The 21,254-nt window shown below is 34.2% G+C and overlaps 1 protein-coding gene across 1 annotated transcript in view; it reads left to right on the top strand.

Moving 5' to 3' along the window:
* ANKRD26 (ankyrin repeat domain containing 26) overlaps positions 1 to 21,254 on the top strand; it is a 92,343-nt gene that overhangs the window by 46,349 nt on the left and 24,740 nt on the right. Inside the window, exons 18-26 of the mRNA XM_079914893.1 lie at positions 3,767 to 3,918; positions 6,223 to 6,393; positions 8,184 to 8,217; positions 8,501 to 8,642; positions 11,691 to 11,904; positions 13,767 to 13,950; positions 14,561 to 14,698; positions 16,516 to 17,472; positions 18,863 to 19,015. Of these exons, the coding sequence (XP_079771019.1) occupies positions 3,767 to 3,918; positions 6,223 to 6,393; positions 8,184 to 8,217; positions 8,501 to 8,642; positions 11,691 to 11,904; positions 13,767 to 13,950; positions 14,561 to 14,698; positions 16,516 to 17,472; positions 18,863 to 19,015 (2,145 nt within the window). The remainder of the gene's footprint in view (positions 1 to 3,766; positions 3,919 to 6,222; positions 6,394 to 8,183; positions 8,218 to 8,500; positions 8,643 to 11,690; positions 11,905 to 13,766; positions 13,951 to 14,560; positions 14,699 to 16,515; positions 17,473 to 18,862; positions 19,016 to 21,254) is intronic.

The raw sequence follows: 21,254 nt of genomic DNA, 5'->3' as shown, positions 1-21,254 counted from the left end.
CTTTGTCCTTGCAATTGAGGCAAAAAAATTTCCTGAATATTGTTTGCTTCTTCCTTACATGATAAAGAAGGTGATAATCAAATACTGAATCATATGATTAAGCAGTTGAAATTATGAACAATATATCAATGATGGTCCGTGAGTTAGATTCATGGAAGGAGAAATCATTCCCACCTGTTCAAAATTTGCAGTTTCAAATTGCCAGTCACTAATGCCAAGATTAAAGATTTATTCTGTCTTGTGACCTCTATGTAATCGACCTAAGGATCTACATTCAGGGAGAGAAGGGGTCATACAATCAACCCAATTGCTTATTAAGGAATCAAACCTTCCAGAATTGGACCTTTGTAGTTAGGGTACAAACAATAACTTTCTAATTTATTTCATTTCAGGGTAGGAAACCAGTAAATATTATTAAACAATGTTTTATCCACTTTCATTAGTAGATACTAGAATAAAATATAACTGAATGAAAGCAGGTATTATATCAATGTACAATACTATCATAGTATATGATTTACATTAAAATTTAGGAATTTGTTCCTCTTTCTGATTGGTGTTAATTGATTTTGGCTCCTAGTAATTTAAGGTTTGTCTATTCTCCAGTTACCAGTCCTTAAAAAAAAAATCCTTATGTGCACATAGGGACTCTTTAAGGTACGGTGAGGTTAAATATTTTTAAGTAAGGAAGCCTTTGTAACATTAAAAATCATCTCCTAATTCATTTTTGGTAGATTTAACATATATGAATTATTTAGTTCAAACAAACAGTGACAAAATTGAGTTTGTGAGTTCATGTTTTTCTCCTGTTTTAGGCTAAGGCAAGTTATTTTTCAACTCTTAGTTGTAATCCAGTGATTTGTGAGTAGCTAAACATAGATTAAGAAGTTTAACGGTTGTATTTTAATTATTCTCTAATTTTTCTTTGTCCGTACTTGATTACTTAAGGATAAAGTTATTTTACAAACATGTACCCTGACAGAAAAGACATCTGAAAATCAAATCAAGCCAATTAATCTTCCGCTTTTGCATCTGCAAAAAATGCCTCAAGAACCAGAAATGAATAATGAATGTGATAGAGAGGACATATCTGTATGTTCAGAACTTCCTTGTGTACAAAAGTATGAGGAAATGTGGACCAAACAAGGCAAATTAGAGTGGAAAAATAACTTAAAACTCATCACGAATGAGTTAAAGCAGAAGTTTGGTGAAATTTTTGAAAAATACAAAATTACTGTTTGTCCTGAGGAAGAGCCACTACATGATACCCCTAAAGAAGGAGCAAACATAAAGGAAATACCTTCTAATTTGACAAATAATATACCTGACTGTGAGGCAAAAGATGCATTTGGAGTATCTGTCTCTCTAGCATTTCAAGCATTTCCTGAACAAAAAGAACCCAGTCTTGAAAATGTTTTTGCATCTTATTTAACCTCTGGGTACTGGGGACATGCTTGCCCATCATCTTCACAGCTTTATTTAAATGAAAATAAATTAGACTATGAAAGTGATAAACCAGACACTGAACATGTTTTTAACAAAAATGAGGAGAGCTTTTATAATGATACAAAAAATAAAAAAGTAAGGGACCCAGTAGTTACATTTGAAGTGCAAGAAGACCAAGAGTTTGATATGCAAATGGTACAAAATATGAACCAAAATAACACTAATTGGAAATTAGACATCGGATGTATACCTCAGTCTAGTGATCCCAAAAGACTTTTTGATTTATGGCTTGCCCGCTCCAATGAAATGAGACACATGATTCAAATAAAAAGTCGTGATATTTCTGCTGTTACAAATACTTATAAGAAAACCAAACCAATACAAGACTGGTTCCAGAAGCCATTGCTTGCAGATAATTGCAGTGCTAATAACTATAAAAGCATGGAACCTGAATTAGAAAATGGGAGTTCTTCTCCACCGAATAGTAACAGAACATCCAAAGTGTATCTAAATGAAGAATTACAGCAAGATATGCAAAGGTTTGAGAATGAGATAGGCATGTTACAAGTACAGTTCCTGGCTTTGGAAAAAGAGAAAATTCAACTTCAAAAAGAGGTAGAGGTTCATTTGCTGCTACTTTGTTCTTTCTCTTTATCAATGATCTGATCCATTCTGATTTTCCACTTATTAATAAGATGGGGTCAGCTAAATAGGTAATTGTGTAGAAGTAGATTACTTCTGCCATTTAAATAATAGGAAACTATTTTCATGGCTTTTGTTCCTTAATCAACCTAAGTCTCTCTCTGTCAGGGGAAGCTAATTTAGCTACATACCGTGTGACCTTCTGAGCCAGAATAAACACAAAGGGAATTGCTTAAGAAATATAATAAGCTAGGGTTTGGGGGTTTTTAAAAATCTATTGGGTTTTAAATATAAATTACACTTCTATAGTATGGGAAGGAAGCAGTGACTGAAAGAAGGGACATAAACACGTATTCCTGCTAAACTAATCTCTTTATTGTGCTTTAGTGTGTGCGATCTTCTCTGCTTTACTCAGTCCCTTGGCACTTAGAATTCCAACATGGCCACTTCAAGATATTTTTAATAACAAATACATGTACTCCCACATATTCTTTAATCACCACTCTCAGATGTTTCTGTTGAGTCAGACCTTTACATTATGTTGTTTAATAAAATGTGGTAAGTTTTGACATGTATGATTTTATCATATAGGTAGTATAAACCCTCAGCAAAAAAAAATTCAGTATTTATCTCCAAAGGAGAAAACTGAGTTTTGACGTGCGGTGAGTTTTTTTTTCCTTCCAGTAATAGATTTTTTAATTTGTTTGTTTGCTCTTTTGTGTAAGAGGTGCATTGACTGAGTTTTAAAGATAGACAAAAATCTGTAGATATTCTCCTTTAAAAGAAAAAGAGATGAGCCCTACCCCCAACTGAGGCATTAAATTACTTTGCCAAAGTCACACTTTTAACTTATCTGATTAATTTGATGAATTCATTTGGTAATTTATCAGATTCAGGGTTACAGAATTGTATCATCTATTTTGGTGCCATGAAATGCTAGGAAATGCCACTTTAGGGACTTTGGACAAATCATTGAACCTTTCTTGGTTTTATTCCCATTATTGGTAAATAGTGGGGCTAAAGTAGATAATTACTTCTATACCCTTAAGCTATAAAATTTCTTGGTTATTGAATGTGAAATTGGGAGGCGTTACTCATTTTCCAGAATTCCACACTAACTAACAATTCATTAATTTCACTCTACTCCTGTTTTTTGGTAAACTTTGGTTCATATATTTTAGTGAACACCGTCACTTTTTTGATATTCCCAGGATCCAAATGGAAAAAGAATTGTAAAAGGCAGTGGGGGAAGAATAGCTTCAGTGCAGAAAGAAGAATGTTTCCTTTTTGTTACTGAAGCACCAAGGTGTCACATCCTCTAAATTTGGCTGTTTAATGCAAAATCCAGGTGGTAAAGACCGAAGAGGACAGATTTTGTGTCTTTGTCTCTTTATTTCTCTATCTCTGCCATCAGACGGGGAAGAGTGGATGTGAATAGCTGCACAACATTAAAAAGCCCTTTTTGAAATTTTTAAAACTTTATTTCTTTTCCTCAAACAGAAAGAAGCAGAATTTACAAAAATTTCAATGACTTGTAATTAAAAAAAATTAAGCACAAAACTATTTTTATTGCTTAAAACCGGGGCAAACTCTGAGTCAAATAATTAATGAAAATGAAAAGGTCTTTATAATGAATAAGGTAATAATAATTATATGTAGTGTCAAACTTTCATTAAAGGTTGAAGAAGAAAAGAATAAGCACAAAAGTAGTGAAATGGAAGTATCAGAAAACATATATGATGCTGATGATAGTGGATTAATTCAACAGAGAAAGAGCAGAAAAACTAATAACCAACAGTTTCCTACCATGGAGAATGAAGATTCTGATAGGTAAGCCTATGTCAGTATTTAACAATAGATAGTTGTTATTTTCCTATAAAACAAGTTCTCATTTGAGCTAATGTTCATGATTAACAAATTTTATATTTTACTAGGGTTATAGTTATTGCTAATACTCTTGTCCTTTAGCCTTAATACTAGAGTTAATTGGTTAACACACCACCGTATTACAGTATTAGAGTATTCTGGATTTGACTGTATACTTACCTTTACCAGTGTGTTGTATATTTGAATATATTTTATGTTAACTAATTAGCGTCCTTTGATTTCAGCTTGAAGACTCCTTTCAGCATTTCTTGTGAGGCAGGTCTAGTGGTGATGACTTTCCTCAGCTTTGCTTTGTTTGGGAAAGTCTTTATCTCTCCTTCATTTCTGAAAGACAACTTTTCTGGATAGAGTATTCTTGGTTGGCAGTTTTTTTCTTTTAGCACTTTGAATATGTCGTCCTACTCTTTTGAAATCCATTGATAGACTTCTGGGGATTCCCTTATAATTTACAAGCCTCTTTACTTTTGCTGCTTTTAAGACTCTCTCTTTGTCTTTGATTTTTGACAATTTTGTTATAATGTCTCCTGGCGAGGATTTCTTTAAGTTGAGTTTGTTTGGTGACCTATGAGCTTTAGGAACTTGGATATCCAAATCTCTCCCCAGGTTTAGGAAGTTCCCAACCATTTTTTCTTTAAATAAGCTTTCTGCCACCTTCTCCCTATCTTCTCTTTCTGGAAGTGCAGTGATTTATGAATTATTTCTTTTGATGGTATCTGGTAATTCATTGATGGTATCTGGTAATTTCTTCCCATTTTTTCATTCTTTTTTTCTTTATTCTTCTCTGATTGGATAATTTCAAAGCTCCTATCTCTTAACTCACAGATTCTTTCTTCTGTTTGATCCATTCTGCTGTCAGTGCTCTTTATTGCATTTTTCCTTTCATTCATTGTATTCTTCAGCTCCAGAATTTCCATTTGGTTCTTTTTTATTATTTCTGTCTCTTTGTTAAACTCCTCATCTTGTTTGTGTATTACTTTCCTGATTTTGTTGGGTTGTCTTTCTGTGTTTTCTTGTAGCTCACTGAGTTTCCTTAAAACTACTATTTTGAATTCTCTATCAGGTAGATTGCAGATCTCCATGTCTTTGGGATTTGTTACTGAAAAATTATTGTGATCTTTTGGTAGTGTCATGTTTTCTTGATTTTTTTTTTATGTTACTTGAAGTTTTGCATTGCTGCCTTTGCATTTGAAGTAGCAGTCACCTCTTCCAGTCTTTAATAACTGCCCACTCCAGTGTACCCCAACTTGCATATTTTTGTTCCGGTGGTATGCTGGAACTTCTCTGCTGGAAACCTGGATTTCCACAAAGGCTCTCTTGTCTAAGACAGTGTTTTCCAGGGGTTCCCTGGACGTTGCTAAGAGTGGCTGGAGCCAGTTCATGGGCCATGCAGGGTCCACAGCAGGGATGTGGTCTGTATGTCTGTTACCACTTGGGTGGGCAGGACTCTTCCCAGGTCCCTTGGTTTATGGTGCTGGATCCTGCAACTCCCACAAAGCCACTTTTGTCCGTGGATAGATGCCAAATTGTTGCTGGTGGTGGAGGGATACCATGAGGTACCTATTTTTCAGCCCTGATGCTGACGTGACCCCAACATGGGGGTGTTTAAAAGTAAATTTTCCCCCCAAGATATTTCCTTGAGTTCTTCTTTCATGTTATATGTACCTCATGTTATTTTAAAAAATCATGTAAATTAAACATTATAGATCAAAACAAAACAATATAGTAGAAATCTAATTATTACTCCCATGTCTAAGAATCATTGCTTTTAGGCAGTGAACTTCAGCTTTTCAGTGTAGCACTTGAGGTTCTTCAGAATGTCTTTCCAGACTCACCTCTCTGCTTCCTTCCATGTATTTTGTACTTTTCCTTCCAAGTTCCTAGGAAACACCTAGACGCCATGTGCCTGATCTTTGTGCTCACATTCTAATCACCAAGTAGAATGATTTTCTCCATTTTCTTTTCCTCATGACCTCCTCTGTTTATTTAACCTCTTCTGTAAAGCTTTCCTATGTTCACTTATAACTTTCATATGTCAACTCTTACATATCACATTGTATCATAATTGTGTATCTGTCTTTGAAGCAAGAATTTGTATTTGCTTGCATATGGTTGGTACTTCATAACTGTTTTGTGAACTAATAAATGACTTATGATGGGTAAGAGTTGGAATTTTTAAAAAATTGGTTTTTTATTCTTTATCAGTAGAATTATTAGAAAACATTGGCTTTTTTATGGATTTTTTTTAAGTAGCGGTCCTGGTGTGCATATGAAGGAAGTAAAGAAAAATGAAAATGAAAAATGGACATCAAAAGAATGTGTGATTACACCAATGTTTGAGAAGGACGATTCACTGATCGGTGGTCTGCTACACATGAATGATGACAGCAGTTTAAGTGGAGTAGATCAGGATGATGGCAGGTAAAATCCACAAATTCTTTATTTTTAGGTCAAGAAATATTAGCACTGAATACTTTTTCTGGAAATAGAACAGCATAATATAGTGTACAGGGCACGACAAGAGAATTTTCAACTATACCAGATGAACGCTGCTGAAAGGTTAAGATGAGGATGAGTGGCTTTGACCAGAAGTAGTTTCAATAAATATTCCCCATGGAAGCTGGACTGTAGTGAATAAGTATAAACGGCTCCTTAGGGAATATTTACTGGGAAAGGCAATAGAGAACTGGATGGTAACTGAAGAGGAACGTGGAGTTCAAGGGAGTTTCCTTTCTCTTTTTATGTTAAGATGGGAGTTTTTAAAGTATGTTTGTATGCTGCTGGAAATGAACCAGTAGAGGATGCATTTATTCAGTTTAATCTTGTTTGCATGTCCAATATTAGAAAGCTTATTGATTGTATTACATTATCTTTAAAATATTATAGTAAACTAATTGTACATAATACTTCTATTCACATATAGTTTTATGGTAAGGGCTTGTTCACTGATTTTGAAGTGTAATATTCTTATATAATTGAATATACAGATGAGTACTTAAAAATTATTCTATCATACATAGATTTTTAAAAATTATATAATCATAAATTTACAAACATTTAGGCCATACTGAATAAGATTTAATCATTCCTTGATAATTCTAGATGACAGTATCATCATGAGTGGCTATGGTTTTGTAAGGTACTCTAAAACAGATTATGTTAACTTCATAGTGGTTTAGATTCCAGGGAAAAGGGTAAGATTTTGTTTATATTCGATAGAAAAAAAAACTATTAACAATCTATCACAGATTATTACTTTTGGATTATAAAGTTCTAAATTACAAAAGTCACGCTTCCTATACTAAAAGTGTCATTAACATGTATTGTGCGCTAAGTATATGTTGAATGCATGAATAAACAGCTGAATGGGTGAATGAATGCCTGTTGATGAATTTCTTTACAAAAGCAAATCTTTATTGAAAATAGAATTCCAATATTGCCTAGGTCTAAAGCCTTTTTATTTTTAAAAAATATGTGTAAGATTCAGAAATTATTATTTATAGTTATAACTAGACATGGAATAATAATACAGATTCATTTTCTATCATATTACTTAAAAACACTTAAAAATAAATATTACCTTCTCATCATATTGTGAAACACAAGTGTTGAAGCCAGATTTCCTGGATTTGAATTCTGGGTCTGCTGCTGATCTGCTGTAGGGGCTTGGGCAAGTTACTTAGCCTTTCTGTGCTCCATTTCTTCCTGTGTAAAGGACCTAATGTATTACCTCTCTCCCAGAATTGTTGTGAGGATTAAAATGCCTTTAAGACATGTAAGGTGCTTATAATAATGCGTAGCAGTTACATAGTAAGTCCTCAAAAAGCTAATATCATGATTATTAAAAAAGAGTTTCTTTCATATAAGGACTTAATACTTTCCAAATAGGTTTTAGTGCCATAAAGTTAGTTTTTATTGCAAATGACAATAACAAAAAACCCTGGTATATTTCTTCCTGTCAAATAATGCAAGTAACATTATGCTTTTCCGTTTCCTTTGATTGTCAGCTTGATCTAATTTAATGCTTTGTTAATATTATTATGGTATATTTTCTTTGTCCTTTAATGTTACTCTTTCTATTTATTGTTTAATCTCTTTTATAGAAAATTAATTACCGATGCAAAGATTTTATGTAAAAAACAATAGGTTTAGGTATTCTTTGTATTTTAAGTATTTAATGTTTGCCTGAAAAGAATCGTTTGTTTTTTTAGGGCTGCAAAGGAAACATCTAACGAAAAGAACAAGGTAGAGTAAACAATTAATTATAAAAAATATTATCCTGTAGTAAAAAATTACTTTGTAAAAGGTAGAGTGGAAAAATAAAAAATCTTCCTTTGTTGTAGAGACATTTACTTTGAAAAAATAATTTAGAAACACTGTTGATAAAATTATCCCTTTGATAAAAATCTGTTCTTTTAAAAAGTACCTGTGTTTTTGCTTTAATAAAGAGATATTTATCATCTCTGTACACTTAGTATATTTTATAAATATTTTGGGGACATTGTGAAATAGTATTTTTTATTTGTAGGTCAAAGAGCAAATTGATTCTATGGATGACCTTGATGACTTAACTCAGTCATCTGAAACAGCTTTTGAGGATTGCCAGATGCTTTACTCTAATTATAAGAATTCCATGTTGCTAATTGAACAACTTGGCATGGAGTGTAAAGGTAGGACCATGGTATAAATATAAAGCCTTTTTGTGTATACTGTTGTAATATTTGGTAGAATTCACCAGTGTAGCCACTTGGGCCTGGAATTTTCTTTGTGGGAAGGTCTTTAACTAGGACTTTAGTTTCTTTTTTAGATATAGGGCTATTTAGTTTATTTGTTCTTTCTTGATTGAGCTTTGGTAATTTCCCTCTCTCAAGGAATTTACCCACTTCATCTGAGTTGCCAAATTTATTTACATAATGTTCATAATATTACTGTCAGTCTTTTAATATCTATAGAATCTGTAGTAATTTCTCATTACTCATTTCTGTGAAATTGGTAATTTGTGCCTTCTCTCTTTTTTTTCATTATCAGCCTGGCTAGAGGTTTATCACTTTTATTCATCTTCTGAATATATTTGGTTTCACTGATTTTTTAAATATTTATTTATTTATTTTTGGCTCTGGTGGGTCTTCATTGCTGTGTGCAGGCTTTCTCTAGTTGTGGTGAGCGGGGGCTACTCTTCGTTCAGTGTGCAGGCTTCTCATTGCTGTGGCTTCTCTTGTTGTGGAGCATGGGTTCTAGGTGCATGGGCTTCAGTAGTTGTGGCACGCGGGCTCAGTAGTTGTGGCTTGCGGGTGCTAGAATGCAGGCTCAGTAGTTTTGGCACACAGGCTTAGTTGCTCTGAGGCATGTGGGATCTTCCTGGACCAGGGATCAAATCCGTGTCTCTTGCATTGGCAGGTGGATTCTTAACCATTGTGCTACCAGGGGAGTCCCTCATTGATTTTTCCATGTCTTTTTTGTTTTGTTTGTTTTGTTTTTTCTCATTGATTTTTTCTTTGGTGTTTTTTATTTCCTTTCTTCTGCTTGCTTTGGGTTTACTTTGCTCTTTTTAAAAAAATATTTATTTATTTTATTTTATTTTTGGCTGCGTTGGGTCTTAGTTGCGGCACGTGGGATCTTTCGTTGCAGCGTGTGGGCTTCTCTCTCTAGTTGTGGCGTGTGGGCTCAGTATTTGTGACACTCCAAATGGGGTGTGGGCTCCAGCGTGTGTGGGCTCTGTAGTTGCGGCATGCTGACTCTCTAGTTGTGGCTTGCGTATTCAGTAGTTGCAGCGAGCGGGCTTAGTTGCCCCATGGCATGTGGGGTTTTAGTTCCCTGACCAAGAATCGAACCCACGTCCCCTGGATTGGAAGGCAGATCCTTAACCACTGAACCATCAGGGAAGTCCCCTAATTTGCTCTTTTTCTGGATTTTTATGTTGGAAGCCAAGGTTACTGATTTGAGACCTTCCTTTCTAATATAGACATTCAGTGCTATAAATTTTCATGCAAGTAAGCAACATTCCACAAATTGTAATATATTATGTTTTCATTTTTATTCAGTTCAAAATACTTTGTAATTCCTCTTTTCATTACCTCTTTAATCCAAGGGTTATTTAGATGTGTGTTATTTAGTTTTCAAATATTGGAGTATTTTCCAGAAGTATTTTTGTTCTTGATTTCCAATTTGATTGCTTTGTGGTCAGAGAACATACTTTGTATGACTTAAATCCTTTTGACTTACTCCTTTATTTTATAACCCAGAATATAGTCCTTTTTTGGTACGTGTTCCATGGCTACTTGAAAAGAATGGTGGTGTTCAAGTCTACAGTATCCTTGCTGATTTTCTGCCTGCTCTTTCTATCACTTATTCATTGAGGGGTATTGAAATCTCAGACTGTCATTGTGGATTTGTCTATTTTTCTTTGCAGTTCTCTCAAGTTTTGCTTCATATATTTTGAAGTTATTAGGCACATAAACGTTTAGGGTTGTTATGCTTCTTATTAATTGACACTCTTATCATTATGAATGACCTTGTTTATTGCTGATAATGTTTTTTGCTCTGAAGTCTACTTTGTTTGGTATTAATATAGCCAGTCTTAGCTTAGCTTTGTTTTGTCACATGTTAGTGTGGTATATCTTTTTTTGTTTGTTTGTTTGTTGTGTGGTATATCTTATTTCTAACCTTATTACAAATTTATGTCTGTGTGTTAAAGTGCATTTCTTGTAGGTGGCATACAGTTGGGTATACAGTCTGACAATCTGCTTTTTCTTAAAATTTAATTAATTAATTTATTTTTGGCTGCGTTGGGTCTTCATTGCTGCACACGGGCTTTCTCTAGTTACGGCGAGTGGGGGCTACTCTTCGTTGTGGTGCGCAGGCTTCTCATTGCGGTGGCTTCTCTTGCTGTGGAGCACAGGCTGTAGGCCCATGGGCTTCAGTAATTGTGGCATGTGGGCTCAGTAGTTGTGGAGCATGGGTTTAGTTACTCCATGACATGTGGGAGGACCAGGGCTCGAACTTGTGTCCCCTGCATTGGCAGGTGGATTCTTGACCACTGCGCCACCAGTGAAGTCCCTGACAATCTGCTTTTTAATTGAGGTTTTCAGACCATTTTCACTTAATGTGATTATTGATACAGTAGGTTTGAATCTGTCATTATGCTGTTTGATTTCTGTTTATCCCATCTGTTCTTTGTTCCCATTTTCTTTTTCTGCCGTCTTTTAGATTAATCGAGTAATTTTTATGATGTAGTTTTATTTCTTTTTTGTTTTTTTGGTTTATTAACTGTAACTCTTTTGTTTCACTATTTTAGTGATTGCTTTAGGGTTTACAGTATTTTACTTAGGGTTATCACAGTCCACCTTCAAGTAATATTGTACCACATCATATATAGGATAAGAATATTACAAAACAGTTTACTTCCACTTCTTCTCTCCTTGCCAGATCCTCCTGGATCTGTGGGAGTGTAGTTTTCATTAAGTTTAGAAAGTTGTTGGCCATTCTTTTCTTCAAATATTTTTTTTCTGTCTCTTTCCTCCACCTCTTTGGGGCATTGTATATTTAGCCACTTGAATTCCTGGTCAGGGAATTAAGATCCCGCATGCTGTGCAGCATAGCCAAAAAAAAAAAAAATGTATTTGTTCAATGTATGGATGAGTGAAGGTGAAAATGCACAGTACTTTATACACAAAAATTACTCATATATTTTATTTCTCTTTGTTTTCTTCCTAATGCAGATTCTGTTAGCTTATTGAAAATTCAGGATGCAGTTCTTTCATATGAAAGATTAATAGAACTTAAAAAAAATCAATGTGAACTACTTACAGGAAAAAATAAAAAAATGGAAAGTAAGGTTAGTGGGCTACAAAAGGAGCTATCAGAAACAAAAGAAATGAAATCACAGTTAGAGCATCAAAAAGTGCAGTGGGAACAAGAGCTCTGCAGCTTGAGGTATTGAACATCTTGGTTTTAAAGAAATATTTGAACTGTTTTTATTTACTGTAATACTACAGATGTGTATTTACTTTAATACTACGGGAAGTTTTATAATTGCTAAGTTACCTGCTGGTATTTTACAGGGGAGAAAACTTCATTAGTATTGTGGAGTGTGAAATTCTTGGAAATAATACAGCAAGTTCTTAACAGTGGATACTTCTACTAATAATTTAATGTATATATTTCCAAATCATCATTTTCATGGCCATACAGAAGTCCTCCATATGAAGCCTCATTTTTTTTGTAATCTCTCTCTTTTTTTAAATTTTATTTATTTTTTTATACAGCAGGTTCTTATTAGTTATCCATTTTATACATATTAGTGTATACATGTCAATCCCAAGCTCCCAGTTCATCCCACCCCCCTGCTTTCCCCTCTTGGTGTCCATACGTTTGTTCTCTACATCTGTGTCTCTATTTCTGTCTTGCAAACCAGTTCACCTGTACCATTTTTCTAGATTCCACATATATGTGTTAATATACGATATTTGTTTTTCTCTTTCTGACTTACTTCACTCTGTATGACAGTCTCTAGATCCATCCATGTCTCAACAAATGACCCAATTTCGTCCCTTTTTATGGCTCAGTAATATTCCATTGTATGTATGTGCCACATCTTCTTTATCCATTCGTCTGTCGATGGGCATTTACGTTGCTTCCATGACCTGGCTATTGTAAATAGTGCTGCAGTGAACATTGAGGTGCTTGTGTCTTTTTGAATTATAGTCATTATTAACAAATTGAATTTCAGTTGTTTTTCATTTTTCTGTATTATATTTAATGCTACAAGGAAAGTCTCTTCTATAAATTCATTTCTACATTTCTGATTATTTATTTTGAATAAATTCTTTAATATTGTGTTATTTGGTTAAAGTATGAGAACTTTTAAAAAAGGTCTTTGATCCATGTTTCTAAATTGTTCTCCAGAAAGTTTATATTACTTTACACTCCCACCCACAGAAGTATGAAATGGCCATTTTTCTCAAGACAAAATTTTTTAAAAAAATTTTGCAGTTTTATTCTTAACATATGCATGGATGAAATAAAAGATAAAAATGGAAGGTGATTACTGATTAGTTTATTCAATATCTCTTTCATACAGAGAAAAAATTAGTTCAAAGGTTTGTACTGAAAGCACAAAATACTCTCTATTGTTTAATTAATTAATATGGATCCTGCCTTACGGGATTTAAAATTATTTATTAAATAGATAAAAATAACAAGTTGAAAATGTTGCAAAAGAAGAAACATAAAAAGTGTGGGGCAACAGATATTAGATTCCCTAGCCTAGTCTTGGATTAGTGTCTGAAGATATGTGTTCTGTAAAAGACATCTGCAGATTTTTATCTGACACTGTAAGTCATTTAGGGGTACCTGTAGTATTTTATGAAGTTGAAATTTTATTTCTAGTGAACTTATGAACTTGTTTCTAAACAACAGCTTCTCTTTTTAATTAGTAACTAAATTGTGTGTCCTAAAGGAGGAGTAATTATGACAGTGTGGAAAACAGGGTAATTTTCGACCTAACTTCACTGAATAATTTCAAAATTTCTTTCCTACACTATTCACCAGAGATACTGTGGACTAAATCTTACTTAAGTGGCAGAATGTTTTTTCATTGCTACCTTTCAAGTATATATATCTTTATGAAGAGATTGAAGTGAGAAATTAAAAATATGAGACCTAGAAAGGAAAAAAAAAACTGGAGAACAGAAATTTCATTAGGATAGTAAATCAGCGGGTGAAGAGCCAGATCATAAAATGAACTTTTTATTTTCTAACAAAACACATTTTAAGGTAAACATATTTAACTGCAGATTCACCCTAAAACAAGAAGAAGAGAAGAGAAGAAATGCTGACATGTTATATGAAAAAATTAGGGAGCAGTTAAGAAGAAAAGAAGAGCAATACAGTAAAGAAGTTGAAATGAAACAACAACTTGAACTCAATCTCAGAGCACTAGACACGGAACTGAGGACTGTGAGAAATAATCTGAATCAGGTAAATTAATCTTTGGTGAAAATTTCAAATTTCCAACAGTATTTCATCAGTATTATTTGTAATATCTCTTTGATTTAATATATATTATTTAGGTTTAAAACAAATAAAAAGTGTTATCTCATCCTAAATATGAACTATGACGTTTATAGCTTAAATTATTAATTTCTTGCCATTCTTAGCTTCTAATACATGCTCTGTGTATGTTTTCTGAATGGAGGAATGGAAGGTAAATTGAGCTTAATGATTAACATAATGATTGGCATTTTTGGTCCATTCGAAAGTAATATTCTTAATTCCAATCTATGTGTTAATTTTGGCTTTTTTATGTTAAAATACAGGCTAAATTGCTTTGAGACTGTGATGGAACTAGTTAAACGCTTTGTAAAAAGATTTTCTTTCACAATACTATATCTCCCTGTATTTTTGCTCTGTGATAAGTTTAGCAGTCATTTAAATTAAAATCTTAAGTTATTCATGTGGGATAAAGATCCTTGTGTTTATTTTAAAAGGCTACTTCCTTTTAACAGTTTTTTTTTAATTCTGCTCTTAAGCTTTTGACTTTTTTTTTTTAATGGTATGAGACCAAAAACCTCATGAAATGTGTCTCCAGGTTGTAGAAGAGCGAAATGACACTCAGAGGCAGCTTTCTCGAGAGCGGAATGCCAGAATTTTACAAGATGGAATCCTGACCAATCACCTTGCCAAACAAAAGGAGATAGAAATGACTAATAAGGAAATGAATTCTGAGGTATTTTCTTTAATCATTTTCAAATATTTGTGTGTATGTATCTGTATATGTATATATTTTAAAAACCAATACTATACATCACAGACAGTATAGAGGATATTTAAAACCTATTTAAGTATATTTTGGGGGAGGTGACGTTTCTCGTCCATTGAATATTTAATATTTTTAATCCAAACATAATTGAATTATCTTTAATTAAATTTAATTCAAGTAGTATTTTTAATTCAAATCCATTTGTCTGCAACAGTCAAGCAGTGACATACGATAGCCTCATCCAAGGAGAGGCTTTTAATATTTTCCATAGGAACTGATGAACTTTTCATAATCTCAAAACTATTGCTACCATCTAGAAAAGTCTGCACCCTGATGGTGGTTTAGGCAGGGAAGACCATGTGTGCTCCACCATCGACCACACTACCCAACCAAATCCCAGCACTGAATACGATCTTGCCCTCTGCTTTGGAGTGAACGTGTCAATCACTATGCACCTCATCATTTTCAGTGTCTAAATCAGAGTCTGTTCTTGGTTTCACTGTCATTTCTTTAACCAGTACCCCATCAATGACATTTTTACATCATTTACAATTTTTCAGTATCGTAAAAGCTGCAACATTAGTTGTAAAAACTTTTTTTTTTTTTTTGCGCGGTACGCGGGCCTCTCACTGTTGTGGCCTCTCCTGTTGCGGAGCACAGGCTCCGGACGCGCAGGCTCAGCGGCCATGGCTCACGGGCCCAGCCGCTCCGCGGCATGTGGGATCTTCCCGGACCGGGGCACGAACCCGTGTCCCCTGCATCGGCAGGCGGACTCTCAACCACTGCGCCACCAGGGAAGCCCAGGAAAAAAATTTTTTAGGAAATTTAATCTGTCGAAATATATACAGAGCTAAGGCTTTTACTATAGGGTAGCTGTATAGGTTAGATAGCAGATGAGCAAATTTTTTTTTAAGCTAGCGGGTGGTATTTTATTTTATTTTTTATTGAAGTATAGTTGATTTACAATATTGTGTTAGTTTCAGGTATACAGCACAGTGATTCAGTTTTTTATATATATATATATATATATATATATATATATATATATATATATATATATATATACCTTTATAGATTCTTTTTCCAAATATTGAGTGTAGTTCCCTGTGCTACACAGTAGGTCATTGTTGGTTATCTGTTTTTTATATAGTAGTGTGTATATATTAATCCCAACCTCCTAATGAATCCCTCCCCCTCTTTCCCCTTTAGTAACCATAAGTTTGTTTTCTATGTCTGTGAGTCTCTCTGTTTTTTAAATAAGTTTATTTGTATCATTTTTTTAGATTCCATGTATAAGCGATATCATATGATATTTGTCTTTCTGTCTGGCTTACTTCACTTAGTATGATAGTCTCTAGGTCCATCCATGTTGCTGCAAATGGCATTATTTCATTCTTTTTTATGGCTGAGTAGTATTCCATTGTATAAATATATCACATCAGATGCAATTTTTAAGTGTAGTCAGATTTATTAGTCATTTATTTTAAGCCTTCTGGGTTTGTTATAATTTAGAGAAAGGCCTTTCCAATTCTGAGCTTCTTAAGAATTCTCTTGTGGTTTCTTTTTTGCTTTCGTGGATTCATTGTCTTTAATTAAATTTTTGAACTTTTGAAGATTTCTGCTTGTAAGAAGTCTGAGGTTTGTATCCAACCTTATTTTTTCCAGTTGGATATCCACTTATTGCAGCCTTTTCATTGTATAAACATATAGGTTAGTCTTTCAGAGGAAATCATGAAATGTCAATTTATTGAGTACTAGCTAAAAATCTCCTCTGTTTCACTTAGGTGTCCAATAGTCCTGAAAAAGAAAAAGATCTGTTACATAAAAACCACATCTTGCAGGATGAAGTTGCCATGCTAAGACTGGAAATAGACACAATAAAATGTCAGAACCAGGAAAAGGAAAAGAAATATTTTGAGGACATTGAAATTGTAAAAGAAAAGAATGATGATCTTCAAAAGACAATAAAACTGAATGAGGAAACATTAACAAAGACAACATTCCAATATACTGGACAGCTTAATGTTCTGACAGCTGAGAATACAATGCTAAACTCTAAGCTGGAGAATGAAAAACAAAGCAAAGAAAGACTGGAAACAGAAGTGGAATCCTACCGTTCTAGACTGGCTACCGCCATACATGATCACCAGCAAAGTCAGATATCAAAAAGAGACCTGGAACTTGCCTTCCAGAGAGCAAGAGATGAGTGGTTACGCTTGCAGGACAAAATGAATTTTGATGTGTCTAACCTGAACGATAACAATGAGATGCTTTCCCAGCAACTTTCTAAAGCTGAAAGTAAATTCAATAGCCTAGAAACCCAGCTCCATCACACGAGGGATGCTCTCAGAGAAAAGACTTTGATGTTAGAACGTGTACAGAGAGACCTAAGCCAAGCACAGTGTCAAAAGAAGGAAATTGAACACATGTATCAAAGCGAACAAGGCAAAGTGAATAAATACATTGGAAAGCAGGAATCCTTAGAAGAGAGATTATCTCAACTCCAGAGTGAAAACATGTTGCTCAGACAGCAACTGGATGATGCGCAAAACAAAGCCGACAGTAAAGAGAAGACAGTAATTAACATCCAAGACCAGTTTCAGGATATTGTGAAAAAACTTCAAGCTGAAAGTGAAAAACAAGGTCTGATGCTGGAGGAAAGAAACAAGGAGTTAATCAATGAATGTAATCATTTAAAAGAGAGAATGTATCAGTATGAAAATGAGAAAACAGAAAGAGAAGTAAGTATCCAAGAAGAGAAATAATTCTCAGACTTCCTGAAAGAAAATGCAAAGTGATTTTGATTATGGCTAAATGTTGAATCTAGTTGAATATAAAAATATATAGACTATAAATCTATAGACTGTAAATCAGCCTAAAAGCATACCTTGTATCCAGCAAATAAAGAATTAGACCTGAGAGGTGCTTTACTTTGAGTAGAGACATTGTGTCACCTATGAAATTTTAAGAGATTAAGTTATAAATTGTTAATGGGTATAGACAGGTATTAGTAACTTACTCTTCTACTGCTAAGATAATAATTTTAATCTTTATGTCACATTTTAGTATCATGATGAAGCAGATAAATGAAACGCTCAGATCTAAAATGAATTATTTTGAAATTAAGATTCAGTTGCGTGTATTACCTTGACAGTCAATTCCAGATTTCCCAGATGAACTGATGTGTCGATGCCGTATCTCATAGTACTTTTCCTTCAGTAGCTTGTCATAACTTTTTAGTTGATATAATTTTATTTTTATTCATGTCAATTAGAATTAATTTGGGAAATAGTTCAGCCTCAAACCATGTATTCTTATGACCTCTCAACTCTTTAAAGGCATCTACTTTTCATTAAATCATAATTTGGGATTAAAGTAGTGAGCTTTAGCAAAACTATACTTGATTTAATCTTCCCACTTCTATTTATAATTTACTTGGAACATTTTTACAAATAATTTGCTCATAATTCTCATTTCAAGGCTCAGTTACTATCATTTGGATATAAATTTGTCCAATACAAAGAGAATTGTAGCTCTCTGTGACTTATTAATTTGACATTGGACTCCCATTTTCAGACTAGTGAGGGGTGACAGATTCATGAGTAGCAGGAATAGAGTGGGGGACAAGGTCATAGGGGCTGCCATCGGGAGGCAGAGGGAGGCCCTGAAGGTCTCATTTTAATTCTAGGAATTAAAATGGAATGACCTCATTTTAATTCTGAGATAGGAATCTATTGAGCACTGGATTGAATATGTGAGGATCTCTGAAGTTAATCGAAGCCTCCAGTAGAGAAGAGGGAAGATGTTCCCACCACTCGTCCCACCTACACACCCATTTCTTTCTGAGACTTGAGGAGGTCCTCAAGCTCTGCAAATTGATCGGGAAGGGCAGGGAGTGGATAGCGGGACTGAATCCATTGTCTAAGTAACTTAATAGCGATAAGGCCGGAGGGTAACACCTTCTGTGTCTTAAACCAAATTCAGTGAGCAGGAAGGTGCACATACGAGAAGAAGGAGACGAATTGATGTCTCTGGTGATAGTTTTCAAAGTACGTATGTTGGAGTTATCTATTATTAACATAACTTAATAATAAGGTAATTTATAAAATCAGTGACAGAGTATCTTATTAGGCACTTGTGAGACAACTTCAACAAGAACTGGCTGATACCCTAAAAAAGCAATCTATGTCAGAGGCTTCACTGGAGGTCACATCACGTTATCGTACTAATTTAGAAGATGAGGCACAGGATTTAAAGAAAAAATTACGTCAAGTCACCAGTCAGGTATGTATGAAATTTAACGTGTCAATACTTAATGTATAGGATAAAGTGTTTTAGGACACTAATTTTCTTGGATGGCTTTCTTTTGTCTTTTCGTTACAAGTAAATTTATTACAATTTTGTTATCTTTATGATGCACTTGTTTCTTAAACTCTGACTTTCATTCTGCCGTTTGCATTATATATTTTTTCTTACAATGTTTACCCTCAGGAAAGTTGAGAATTGTGCATGATTCCTCACAGAAGTTGAGAGACTTTTTTTTCTATTAAACAGTATTTTTTAGTGATATCTCTACTACCATGATGAAGCAAGCCAGATAAAATCAGAGGATAATGTTTAATGGAATGTTCCATAAAATTGTCATTTTTCATCTTCACTTTCGTGAATGGATATAGTATCTGTGGATATTTATTTCATGGATTTCAGAATAACTTGTGCAGAAAGGTCATTATACAAACCAGTTGAAGTTAGGCATTGCCTTCATTTTCTTTTCATTTTAGATATATTGTAAAAGCATAGAGATACTCAGATCGTGTATAGTATGTACACCCAAAATAGAAAATTAAGAAAATTATATAGAGCCTGCCGTTGTATTTTTAAGAAAACTATTGAGATAATTCACATATCGTATAATTCACCCATTTAAAATGTGTAGTCGAATCTCTCCTTGTATATTCAGAGAGTCGTGCACTTGGCACCACAGTCAATTATAGAGCATCTCCATCACCCACAAAGGAAAACCCTGCATCCCTTAGCCATCACCCATGGCCCCCATCTCCCTCAGCCCCAGCAACCACCAGTCTAATCTCTGTCTCTGTAGATGTGCCTATTCTGGGTATTTCATATAAATGGAATCACACAGTATGTGGTCCTTTGTGATTAGCTTTTCTCATTTGACGTTAACATTTTCGAGGTTCATCCATGTTATAGCGCATATCAGTACTTCCATTTCTGATTATTGTCGAACAGCACGTTATGTAGCTAAGCCATTCATCCATTCATCAGTTGATGGGCCTTTGGGTTATTTCCACCTTTGGGCTGTTAATAATGCTGCTGTGAACATTCATTTACAAGTTACTGTGTAGACATAATTTTTATCTCCCTGCTGTTGGATTTTATCCTCTTAGTTAATTGGCTGATTTCACCTTTTCTTGGCCTTTACTCATGCTGTCCTTTCTGTCTTTACAGTTTCTTTTCCTCCTGCCTAATCCTCCATTTATTCAGACCTGGCCCCCAGTCTTCTCCATGAAGCTCTCTCTGACTGTCCTAGCTCTCATTGACCCTGTCATCTAGTCTGTGAAGAACAGTTTAGCCCTTAGTTTTACACTGTTTTAATTTTTTTCATGAGGGAGAATCTTGTCTAAGTATAAATTTGTCTAACAGGGAATACTTATTGATATGCACGGCACCTGTCTTGCATAAATTGAAAATATTTTAGCTTAACAGTTGCTAGGATACAATTAAGTACTTTATACCATACCAATAATTTTTTCTTAGAGCTATTGATATAATAAATCTTGTATTAAAATGTATTTTAAGCAATTAAATATAAAATTAAAAGCTCTTAATCTAATAGAGGAGAATTGTTCAATTAAATGCTCTTTTTTTTTCCCTCACTCTGGAAAAAAAATCTAAATTTACCTTCCTTCATTATGCAGCCAGAACTGGGGATTTTGACATTTATAGCATTTCACCAACTGTAAAGCTCTGTGGATAGCTTCTCCGATATCCATACCACATAACCTTAATTTTCTCATCCGAGTACTTTCTAGACATAAACAGTCGCTGGGAGTGAACTGATTCAGAACTTTGATTTAGCAATAGGGTGATATTTCCTTGCCAGTGACTTAACCCTTCCTCTGATGGTCACGTAAGTTATGTACCACTCAATCCAGGAGGTGCTATTTGCATATTAAATCCATGATCACTGCCCACTGAGTAGTACAGAGAGGAAGTAAGTTATAAATTATTATAAGTGGAAAAAAGTACAGGTTGATTAGTGGAATCAGTGAAAGTTTTTGAAGTACTGGGCACATACATTCTGGTCCTCACACTCCCCGTTTACTGCCAATTTCAATGGTATGGAGAATGCTTTCAGTGGGACTTGTACAGGAGACCACTTCTGTTGGCATGCCATCTGCCTAAAATATCAAATTGTTTAGAACATAAAATACAGCAATAGGAATAATTCTAATTGTAAACACTTAGCATTTACTATGCTCCACGTACTTTTCTAAATACG

The sequence above is a fragment of the Stenella coeruleoalba genome, assembly GCF_951394435.1.
Source record: "Stenella coeruleoalba genome assembly, chromosome: 2".
Classification (NCBI taxonomy): Eukaryota; Metazoa; Chordata; class Mammalia; order Artiodactyla; family Delphinidae; genus Stenella; species Stenella coeruleoalba.
This window is presented reverse-complemented; position numbering and strand designations above follow the sequence as displayed.